General features: G+C 41.7%; 1 protein-coding gene across 6 annotated transcripts in view; it reads left to right on the forward strand.

Annotated features, from left to right (window-relative positions):
• Rev3l (REV3 like, DNA directed polymerase zeta catalytic subunit) overlaps positions 1-12,426 on the forward strand; it is a 147,230-nt gene that overhangs the window by 69,514 nt on the left and 65,290 nt on the right. For 4 of the 6 annotated variants that reach the window (XR_004112322.1, XM_031347764.1, XM_031347769.1 and 1 more), the window contains 4 exons: positions 3,315-3,409; positions 5,653-5,757; positions 6,675-6,759; positions 6,844-6,995. Coding sequence is in view for 5 of the 6 variants with exons in the window: in XM_031347764.1 (XP_031203624.1) it covers positions 3,315-3,409; positions 5,653-5,757; positions 6,675-6,759; positions 6,844-6,995 (437 nt within the window). In the remaining variant the exon portion in view is untranslated. The remainder of the gene's footprint in view (positions 1-3,314; positions 3,410-5,652; positions 5,758-6,674; positions 6,760-6,843; positions 6,996-12,426) is intronic. The other 2 variants (XM_031347765.1, XM_031347768.1) reach the window with 1 other exon arrangement.

Consider the following 12,426-nt stretch of genomic DNA (forward strand, 5'->3'; position numbering starts at 1 on the left):
GGGGCACACTGCCCAGGGCTGTAGGAGCTGAGGCAGAGGCACAGGGGCACACTGCCTACTGCTTTGCTCTGCCTGGTTTCCTCAGCTTGTTTTATACACCCCAGGACCACCTGCCTGCAAGTGCCACTAATCACAGTAGGTTAGGTCAGAAATGTGGCCACCAGTGTGATGTAAGTGCCACTAATCACAGTAGGTTAGGTCAGAAATATGGCCACCTGTGTGAGACGTAGTCTTGGTCACTTGTGGTTGCAGCTTCTGTGTAAAAATAGCTGTATTACTGTGCTGTCCTTTCTGAGTGATTTTCAAAGGTTTTTAAGTCCTGAGGGTAAGCACTATCGCTGAACTCTGCTCATTAACAACAGTGTGAAGCCTTGCCCAGCAATCTTCTTTCTTGTTAGGCCACTCAAGTATAAAGATGCACTGATTACGATGAAAATTGGAATTTTGCTGTAACAGAAACTGAATTTTAGAATGTTTGTTAAGAAGTCTTTTTCTTTTTAAAGTTCTGCAAACTAAACTACGGGGAAATATAACTAGACAAACTAGTAAAGTTATACTCAGTGCAATTATGAACTCAGGTAAACACAGATGACTGGGCATCTTTTCTTTAATGCGTATGTATGTATGTATGTATGTATGTACGTATGTATGTATAGTTAGTCTCACAGTGTATTCGTGGCTAGCTAACCTGGAATTCACTACTCAACTTGTATACTCAAACTTGTAGCAATCCTCCTGCATCCTCCTCCATCATGCTGAGATTGCAGGTGTATACCACTGCCTTGTGCTAGCTTCATATGCTTTTGTTTGTTTTAGAGCCTCTTGTTTCCCCCAATGTTTATATAATCTGAAAAATCTGTGATTTCATTTAAATGCAAATAAAACATAAGCCAGAAGTTTTCTCATAAACCAGTAGAATTGGTTTGTTTCATTTCTCTCCCTAGTTCTAGCATGTTCTTCTGGATGCCTTTTAAAAAATACAGTGAATTATTTGATATCCCTTTATAAATGTCATTTCAAAGGCCATAACAAATAACAAAGTTGTAAGAAGACAGGAGTGCCAAGTCAGCTGTTCTACTTTGTTTTGTGTTCTAAGTGGAAGTGATCAGGTGCCGTGGTTCTCAGAGTCATTTGTTACAGTGATAAAGCAACAGCAGTCTGAGTACAGGTGGTCTACTGTCTATCCGTGTGTGTGTGTGTGTGTGTGTGTGTGTGTGTGTGTGAAAGAGAGAGGGGGGAGAGAGAGAGATGGGAGAGAGGGATATGAGAGAGAGAGAGATGGGAGAGAGGGAGATGGGAGAGAGGGAGATTGGAGGGGGTATTTGTAGGCTCAGGAGATAGAATGGGTGTTGTGATCAGAGGATGGCTTAAGGAGTGAGCTTCTACTTTTGCATGCGTTTGGCTTCAAAGAACTCAGGCTGCCGCCCACACTTGTAGGGCAAGCTGAACCAACCTGTAGCTATTTTTAGAGTATAAGTGTTTAAATTCTGTCTTCTGTGATTCTAGTTAGTTGATCTCTTGTATTCAGTTGTTAGGAGTTGTCTTAGGAACAATTCTGTAAGTTCCCTTGTAACTTTATCTAACTTTACTAACCAAAATGAATTTTCTGCATTTACTTAATAGCCTAAAACTTTTTATCATTTTCTTCTACTGAAAATAATTTATTTTGAAAAGATTCTTTCTAGAAGTATTGCATTGAATTTCTGAAATAGTTTTGTAATAAAGACAAAAAATAGTTGCAAATTTATGTTTTCTAGGTATGGTGATGCACACCTGTACCCCACGTTCCAGGCCAGCCTGGGCTGTATGTTTAGCTGGATGCTGTCTTAAATAAACGGCCACAACACATGGTGGTGGGCATTGAATCCCAGCACTTGGAGGGCAGAGACAGGCAGATCTCTGTGAATCTGAGGCCCTCCTGGTCTGCCCCATGAATTCCAGGACAGGCAGGGCTATTTAGAGAGACCCTGTCTTGAGAAGAAACAAATATTTTTTCTACTGTGAGATTATAGTTTTTCAGTGTTGCTAAGTATTTTCCCCTAATGTACCACTCTTAGTAATGTTCATTTTTGCCATAACTCCTATATTTGTCAATATAATTTTTTCAATTATATTGTAAGTTAGTGTAAGAAGAAAGTTGTTAACTCTTAGCTCTTCTATGTAGCACTTAATTCATGATGACTGGATTTGGTTCATTTATATGGACAGGGAGGCCAACCTACTTTGGGAATTATTTTTTCTGAAAGGGAAATGGATATGTTGTAATAGGTTAGCTTACTACGTACTTCTTTAGAAATGCGCAAAGATTTTTTGTGTGTCTGTGATTTAACAAATTAACTTCTTTGTTCTGTTTGATGGTGGTGAGGGGACTGTAAAAGATCTGAGCCAGACCTCAGGCATCCATCGCAGCAGGCTTTCTTCCATCGAGCTGGATGCCTTCCACTAACCCTCCACCAAACTCTCTTTAGGAAAGGTGATAGAATAATCAAACTTTCTTAATTTTCTCCTTAAAACCTTTTTTAAAAAATTCAATAAAGAATTACTAAAATCTGTATCCTCTATTACAAGCAAAGTTTCTGATCTTAGATTTTCATTTAATGTGTCTCAGGCATGAGATACAAAGTTTGCAACGGAAGACTCGGATCCGCACTAGGTTTCTCTGCATTCTTGGAGGGGTGGACAGTTACATGGCGTCTTCACTTTTCCTTTCAGTGCCTTTGCAGGGACTAAGCAGTGTTTTCAGGTCAAAGTGTGCCAGTGAGAACCACCTGTAGTTCTCATCAGAAGGGACAGTTCTCACTAGTGCCAGCTGGAACTCCCCTTCAGTGGGAAGAGCGTTGGTGCCTCCAGCTCAGCAGTGGCTGAGGACAAGAAGGCAGATGTTGCTTGCCCACCTGTCAGTATGCTCACCTCCCCTTATCTAAAAACCATGTGTGATTACAGGAAAAATGCCTGTAGGCAGCTTATTTTAAATTTTTATGAATTTTAGTGAATTCTTATGTTGTCTTAACCATGTTTTAGCCAGATCCACATGATAAATATTAAATATTCCTCACATATAAAATATGATTCTGAATATATGGATAGTAAATGGTATCCAATTTAAATGGTATCTGTAGGTTATTATAATTTTTCTTGTTCGGTTGCTATTTCATACACATATCATGAATAATCATGAATTCATTTAATATTATCAAGTTTTCTCATTAGTACCAAAGCGTGAATTCCTGCATAAGAAAAATCTCAGATCCCAGCAACAAGAACAACTTGGGAAGTTTGTACAATAACTATTTATTGCTATTCTTTCTTTACAGTTCTTTATTGTTGGAAGGTGTTGAACCTTTGAGTACATGTGAATTAGAAGTGGATGCTGTAGCTGCTGACATCTTAAATAGGCTGGACATTGAGGGTATGCACATGATTATTCTTAATATGCATTTTTACTCGTAAAATGTAATGAGACAGCAGAACAGAGGTGGTCCTAGAGAAGTAACATACAGAAGGAGTTGTTGGGTTGTTGAGTTTCAGGGATTTTCAACCCCTGGTCATCTGGCTCCATCATTTCCAGGCCTATGGAAAGACAGGATGTCATGGCAGAATGAACAACATTGTCTGCCTCCTTCACGGAAGCAATAGAAAGGGAGCAAGACAAGATGCAGCACCCTTCACATGCCGCAGCACCCCTCACATGCCGCAGCACCCCTCACGTGCCACAGCACCCCTCACGTGCCGCACCACCGCTCACGTGCCGCAGCACCCCTCACATACTACAGCACCCCTCACGTGCCACAGCACCCCTCACATACTACAGCACCCCTCACATACTACAGCACCCCTCACATGCCACAGCACCCCTCACGTGCCGCACCACCGCTCACATACTACAGCACCCCTCACGTGCCGCAGCACCGCTCACGTGCCGCAGCACCGCTCACGTGCCGCAGCACCCCTCACATGCCCGCAGCACCCCTCACATACTACAGCACCCCTCACATACTACAGCACCCCTCACGTGCCGTACCACCCCTCACATACTACAGCACCCCTCACATGCCACAGCACCCCTCACGTGCCGCAGCACCGCTCACGTGCCGCAGCACCCCTCACATGCCCGCAGCACCGCACACATACTACAGCACCCCTCACGTGCCGTACCACCCCTCACATGCCACAGCACCCCTCACATACTACAGCACCCCTCACATGCCACAGCACCGCTCACGTGCCGCAGCACCCCTCACATGCCCGCAGCACCGCTCACATACTACAGCACCGCTCACATACTACAGCACCCCTCACATGCTGCAGCACCCCCACATGCCGCAGCACCCTTCACATGCCACAGCACCGCTCACATGCCGCAGCACCCCTCACATGCTGCAGCACCCCCACATGCCGCAGCACCCCTCACGTGCCACAGCACCCCTCACGTGCCACAGCACCCCTCACGTGCCGCAGCACCCCTCACATGCCCGCAGCACCCCTCACATACTACAGCACCCCTCACGTGCCGCACCACCGCTCACATACTACAGCACCCCTCACATGCCACAGCACCCCTCACGTGCCGCAGCACCGCTCACATGGCGCAGCACCCCTCACGTGCCACAGCACCCCTCACGTGCCGCAGCACCCCTCACATACTACAGCACCCCTCACATGCCACAGCACCCCTCACGTGCCGCAGCACCGCTCACATACTACAGCACCCCTCACGTGCCGCAGCACCCCTCACGTGCCGCAGCACCCCTCACGTGCCGCAGCACCGCACACATACTACAGCACCCCTCACGTGCTGCAGCACCCCTCACGTGCCGCAGCACCCCTCACTGCAGCACCGCTCACATGCCACAGCACCCCTCACATGCCGCAGCACCTCTCATATGCCACAGCACCCCTCACACACTACAGCACCCCTCACGTGCCACAGCACCCCTCATATACTACAGCACCCCCACGTGCCGCAGTACCCCTCACGTGCTGCAGCACCGCTCCCCCAACAGTCCATTCAGCTCTACAGTGAATGGCTTCATTTGCTGCTTACCTCGGTGCCTACACGTCCATTCACTTCTTCCGTATAGCCCTCAGCCTGGGGCCAAGGTGTCAGTAAGCCACTCTGCAGAGAACTTTTCATATTTAATCACAATAGGCATTTATATTGCTCATTTGTATTTCCATTTACACTACTATGTTTTCCTAAATAGGAAGTAGAAATAGGTGGCACTAAATAAAATTAGCTAGTACAAAATAATTTTACATACTCTGCCTTTTAATTGTTTATCTGCAGCAGGTTATATGCCATGGGGAGATGTTTATACTCATTTCTCATCAGTGTTTAAATTTTACTTACTTGGTGTGTGTGTGTTTTCATCAAAAAAATTAAAAAGGAAGCACCATGATAAACTTGGAATTGAAATAATTTGTTCATTATAGCACGCACCGCGTTTTTCTGTAAAGATAACATCATTAGGCATGATAGTACATGCCTTTAATCCCAGCACTGAGAAGACAGAGCAGGCAGGCAGATCTCTATTGGGTCCAGGCCAGTCAAGGATGCACGGCAAACTACCCCCCACACAGCTACTTATTAAAGTTTAAGCAGTTTACAGGGAAGAATTTTTCACTTTGACCCTTGTAGTATTGTGATTGCAGCTCAAATTGGTGGAAACCCTGGGCTGCAGGCCATCTGGGAAGATGAGAAACAGCGGAGAAGAAACAGGAATGAAAGCTCTCAAATTAGCCAGCCTGAATCACAAGGTAAAAGCCTCATTGCTCAGTGCTGTCAGTAAATACTGCTAATGGGAAATAGCACTAGATGCTGGGTCTCACACCACCATTAATCCTTCTATGTAAGTCTCCTGTGGTCATTGCTGTACAACCGGTACATCTTTATAATTACCTCCAAAATATCACTTTCCTACAGTCATCCCTCTGTCTCTGGGTTCTTGTTTCTTATGTGACTTGCCTTTGTGACAAGTATATTCTTGTCTTCTTTTTCCAAATAAGGTCCTGAAAACCATGGATCCCCACTCAGAAACACCTTTTCATTTGCTCTGCTTTGAAAGTGTTGGCCATGAAACACTGTCCTCACTGTTCTGAATCCTTGGTCATCGTGTGCAGCTGAGGAAAATGTTCCTTCATAATTAAATGTTGTACTCTGAAAGAATTTGAGGGCTCATAATACCATGGATACAACAAAATTTTAAACATAAAATTAAAAGTGTTAAAGGACAGCTCAGAAAAAACAAATACAATAAGTCTCTACTGAAGCCCAATGAGAAATTTAAATTGTACTGTAATATCTAGAGTGCCAAAATTGTATTGATAAAATTGAAGTGTATCTTTCTTTGCTCTTTAAAATAGAATTGTATTTTATAAAGGAGGAATTTTCTAATTTCAGGGTACATGATTACTTATAAATACAGAGCAATAGTTTGTTGTTGTTGTTGTTATTCTATTTTGTTTTAGGTTATAATGATAGAACTTAAACTTGAAGTGGTGATAAGTCCTTAATTTCATTGTTTAATAACCTCCATTTCTATATTATGACTATATTTAGATAGTGGGATATGGGTCAGGAGAAAGATAAATTGCTGTGGTTTTCAAAGCTCTTTTAAGGAGAAAGGAAAATTATTTCGTCCACTTCCTATCTAATGTACCTTTTCAATTTAAAGATTGCAGATTTGTACCAGCGACAGAAAGTGAAAAAAAATTTCAGAAGAGACTTCAAGAAGTTCTCAAACAGAATGATTTCTCAGTGTAAGTGGTTATTTGTTAGAGATCTCAGAGCTAAATTCACTACTGTGTTAAATGTTTTGTTATAAAAGTTCTGTTTTAATGAAGCAGAACATTATCAGGATCTGTGGACTACAGCAATGCATCCCAAGAGTTCTCTGCTGAGTTAACACTGCACTCTGAGACTCTGTCTCCTGAAATGCCTCCATGTTCCCCAGCCAATATGATAGAAGTCCACAAAGACACAGATTCGAGCAAAGGTGAGATTATCTGGTTATCTTCTAAATTAAACAAAAAATACTAAAACAAACATTATATTGGACACTTAAGTTAGTATTTGGCTGTTTCCTTGTTGTTTTTCTCCTCAGAAATAAATATGGATGTAGCAAAAATTATTTCCTGTTCTTTGACCCTTTCTAAATGTCTAAACATAAACAATATAGTAAAGTTTCTATGAACTGTTATGATGTAAAATTTTGTGATGATTTTTTTATATATGTATGTCCACAGTATGTACTGTTGCTTAATGTTTCAAATTGTATACAAATGATGCCACTATTGGCATAAATTAATGGACTAACATTTACATTCAAAAATGCATTTTTAACAGCTAATTGAGAAATAATTTGTATAGCAGAAATTCACTCATTTTAAGTACATAATTACTCTGTAATCTAATTTTAGAAAATATCCATCAGACCTACAATCTTAGCCATTCCCAGCTCCAGTTCCCGAGCAACCTGTTTTTTAGATTGTTGACTGTCTACATATCTTGATATGTCGTATAAATAAAATCATACAATATTGTTTTTTTTTCTTCTATCACTTAGCAAATACTTTCAGGACTTATGCTGTGGTAATCATCAACATTTCATTCCCTTTTATTACCAATTGTTATGTTTGTTAATCCACTTATCAATTGGTAGATGTTTGAGTTGCTTTCACTTTTGGGTAATTAAAAATAATGTTCAAGTGAACAATAAAATATGAAATTTAAACTAAATGTGATGTGAAAATTTTAAAATACTGGAGATAGTAGCAAATAAACTAATTGCAAAATAAGCTTACCTATAAAGTAATGCTTAACTAAGTATGTTTTCATTTCTTTTCAGTAGACACCAGAGTGTGGAATTTGTAGAGCATTTGGTAAATTTGTGTTTGGTTTTTTAATGAAGTGCCAAGTTGCTTCCACAGTGGGCACTCTGTTTTATGTTACTACCAGCATTGTGTAAGGCTTCTTATGATTTAGTGTTTTTATTTAACACTTGATATTATGTCTTTAATTGTTCTAGAGTATATGAAATGCTATCTTACTGAGGCTTAATTTTTATTTCCCTCATTAATAATAGTGATTGTCATCTTTTTACGTCAACATCTTCACTTTGTAATTCATCATTGATTATTCATTTTAGCTGCTGGCTGCTTGACTTTAATACTTATTGGCCGCTCTACAAGTATCAGATCTTTTTTTTCACTTTTGCCCAGGGCTGCATCTGCCCTCTTAGTGGCTTGGTGCAAAGTTTTTTTCTACAGAACACAAGTGACTAGTTGGTTGATAGGATGCATGCCAAACTATGCTGTGCACAGTTGCTAGGTAAGGCTGTAGTGAAGGTTCTGTCGGCTAGTCTCCTTGTTTCAGATGTGCTGTGCTTAGGAGGACTTGGATCCCAGTGAAGGTGCCGATTAATAGAGTGAAAGGAAATACAAACAATGTATGCTACTGTGCTTCTTCAAAGTGGAATTTTCTTATTTAAATCTTCATTTTCTGACTATCAGGAAATTGAAGCAACTAAAGGCCATTTCCCATTAGGAAATCTTTTTTAAAGATTGTGTATGTGTGTGTTTGAGAGTATGTACAGGTATCTGCAGAGACCAGAATAGGGAATCTGATCCCGCAAGCTGAAGTTACCAGGAGGTTGGGAACTTCCTGATATTGTTGCTGGGATGTGAACTCTGCAAGAGCATCAAGGCCTTAACTGCAGTACCATCTCTCATGTCTGGGCTCTTCCTGATATTTTGTAGATAAAAAACTTTTTTTTTTTATTTCTCCCTGTCAAAACTTATTCTGTAGACAAATCCCTCTTCTAAGCTTATCTTATCCATCTTATTTCTTCCTTATGTTTTTGGTTCTTTAGTATTTTGCATGTATTCAATTTTAATGCCATGGTCTTCTAATGGCTTAGGTTTTGAACTTGGTGTATGAATGCCTCTCTATCCTGTTGTAAGAAAAGTTTCTAAAGTAGTTATTCTAAGGCTTAGGTGTATGTTCTACTTTGTTTTATGCTGCTGTCATAAATACCATAAGCTGTCATAAGACCAAAAGCAACTCGGAGAAGGACAGGTTTACCTCATCTCATGTTCCCAGGTTACATCCATCACTGAGGACAGTGAGGACAGGTACTCAAGCAGGAGTAGAGGCAAGTACCGTGGCGGAGAGCTGCTCACCGGCTTGCCTCCTCAGCTGCCATCCCTACACAGCAGAAGACCACCTGCCCACAGGTGGCACTGCCCACGATGGGGTGGACCTTCCTACAGCAATAAGCAATGGACAAAGTGTCTCTCAGACATACCCCAGGCCAGTTTGATCCAGGCAGTTCCCACTTGATATGCCCTCAGATCACTGTAAATTGTATTGACATTGACGCTCATTAGGAGACAAATAACCCTTTCAACTAGACACATAAACCTATCACTTTTTGCCATAACATTTTCTGGTTTATGTACCAGATCTTATATTATCATAATTTAACATAATCTAACTTTTAAAAGCCCCACAGTCTTTTAAAAAATTCCAACAATTTAAACAGCCAGATTCTCTTTTAAAATCCTGAGTTGTCTGTATTCCTTTTCTCTATTGCTGTTATAAAACTCCAAAGCAACTTGGAGAAGAAAGTGTTTGCGCTTACAGTTCCAGAGGGATAGGAGACCATCACCATCATGGCTGGACAGTGTAGCAGCAGGCATGCATGTTGCCTGGAGCATTGGTGGAGAATCATCACCTCTTAAACCATACCCTGAAGTGACACACTCCAACAAGATTCTGCCTTCTAAGCTTTCTGTCTTAGTTACTTTTCTTTTGCTGTGTTAAGATGCCATACCCAAGGCAGCTTGTAGATGAAGCAATTTATTGGGGGCTTACTGTTTCAGAGAGTGAGCCTGTAACCATCATAACAGGGAGCATGTGGCAGGCAGGCATGGTACACACTTGCAGATCTACAAGAATGAGGCACTGAGAAAGAGAGAGAGAGAGAAAGGGAGGGAGGATTAACGGAGTGGAGAGTGCATTGGAGCATCAAAGCCCACCTCTAGGGAGATACCTCTTCCAACAACCCGTAATCCTTCTTAGCTAACAGAGAACCAAATATCCAAACCCAGGAGCTGACTAGAGCCATTCTCATTCAACACATCACATTTCCCAAAAGAGACCCACCAACTATGGACAAAGTATTCAAATGCCAGAGATAGGGACCATCTCATTCTAGCTACCACAGTGTCTTAGCTAGGGGCAATATAAGAACAACAGCACTCTATAAGTCTTTGTATACAAAGAGGGAGTAACTATGGCATAGCTACCAGTCAAATCAAAACTAAAATCCAATAATGTGAAAAGCTCAGTGCCCAAACCCTGCTATCTACTCATGATCTTCTGGATTCCAAAGAGTTGGATAGTTCCACTTCTTTTTCTCTGCCATCCCTGGCACATGGGACATGTCTCAGAGACTTGTGTTGGCTCCACTTCACACCTGTTGTCATCTTGGTGGCAAATGCCTTGGTCCTGGCATTTCTGGCATGCTAGGACCTCCACTGCACCATCATCAGTGGCTACTCTTGGCCTCTCCAGAGATTACAAATCTGCCACACAGTGCTAGACCCCAGCTGCTCTGTGTCCTCTTCAACCTTGCATCTGACATGCATATTACCATGTGAAGGATGCTTAAGGCTTCAAAACCAGTACCAGATAGAGATAAGTTTTAGGTGCCAGCTTGATACACAGTATTTCTCCACCACCTCCACAACTTCTATGTGCTGACCTAAGAAAACACTTCCTAGGAGATTCATCCCAGTGATGCTGATCACTTATTTATCAGAGATGATTTTTCAGCCACAGCTAAGCAGCATCCACTGCTCCAGTAAAGCACAAGTTTTCCTTGCACTGATTCTTTTGTGTGTTTGTGACATCATAATTATAACATTTGTCCCTTCTCCTTCCTCCCTCCAAGCCTCCCAGTAAGCCCCTGACCACACTTCTTCAAATTCATGACCTCTGGTTTTTTCACTAATTGTTACTGCATGTATATATGCATATTTTTAAGTACAGCCTTTTCAGTCTGTATAATGTATGTGTGTTTTCATGGTTGACCATTTGGTACTGAACAACCAATTGGTGGACTCTTTGCTAGGGAAGGCCATCACCTCCCTTGCTCCCAGCTTTTCCCAGTTGCCCATAATTCTTTGTATAGGGTTGAGGTCTTACACTTCTACGGATTCTTAATTAAAATATATCACACAAATGGCCTCAGTAGATTTTTAGGGGGGACTCCTAATTTTCCTCTGAAACTTCAAAAGCCTTGTCTCACAATGTCTGTCTTCATTTCTCTGCACATGTTTTACCTTCTAAGCTTATCGTAGCTCATTAAGTCTCAGCGCTCAGTGCCTTTTCCATCCTGAAGTTCTAAATGCTTCCACCATCCTCCACAAACCCAGCATCGCCCGGCCCTTCACAGCAGCTCTCCACTCTCAGGGTCAGTGTCTGGGCAGGAACTCAAGGCAGGATCCTGGAAGCCGGAGCTGAAGCAGGAGTCCACAGAGGAACACTGCTTCCTGGCCTACTCCCAGGTCTTTGTTTAGCTTCTAGGAGTAGCACCACCCACAGTGGATGGTGTGATCAAAAAAAAATGTTTCACAAGCATGCTCCTGGTCCACCCAGATCAAGGCAATTCCCCAGTTGGGACTCCGTCAGTTAACTCTGGGCTGTGTCAAGTTGATAAATAATTTTTTCCACTAAGCTCTCTAATTCTTATATGAAAAAGAAAGACCTAATTATGTCATACGTGTATGGAACTCAGTGAGTAGTTGTGCAAATATATTTATTAAATAGTATTGTTACTCCTAGGTTCTCTACCATCATGTGTCCCTATGATCACTTCATACCATTTCAGTTGTCCTTTATAAGACTTTGTCAGAATAGCTCTTCGCGTCTTCATATAGAGAATTGTCTGCTCTTGATCATGTAAAAAAGCTTCCAATACTAACTTTAAGGTCTCATTGTTATTTTTCTGTGAAGAACTCTATTTGGGCTTTTATTGATAATTTCTTTTTTTTATAGATTGGTGTATTCAGTCACTGCCTGCAAAGTACTTCTCCTTTTTCAAGCCCATTTTGCCTCTCAGATCCTTAAAAAAAATGTCATTTCCGTTTATGTCTATGGGTGATTTGCTTGCACATGTATGCAGTGCCCATGAAGGCCAGAAGAGGACTTCAGACCACTTGGAAGTGGGCTTGTACAGTGTTTTCAGCTGCCATGTGGATGCTAGGAGTAAATGCTGAATCTTCTGAAAGAGTAGCCAGTTCTTTAACTGCTGAACCATCTCTCGTAGCCCCTTTCCCTCATATCTTAATGGTCTGCCACAACATCAAGAGTGATACAGAATAAAAATATTGATGATCAGGGTCTTCAAACCTAATGCTTCT

The sequence above is a fragment of the Mastomys coucha genome, unplaced genomic scaffold, assembly GCF_008632895.1.
Source record: "Mastomys coucha isolate ucsf_1 unplaced genomic scaffold, UCSF_Mcou_1 pScaffold3, whole genome shotgun sequence".
NCBI lineage: Eukaryota > Metazoa > Chordata > Mammalia > Rodentia > Muridae > Mastomys > Mastomys coucha.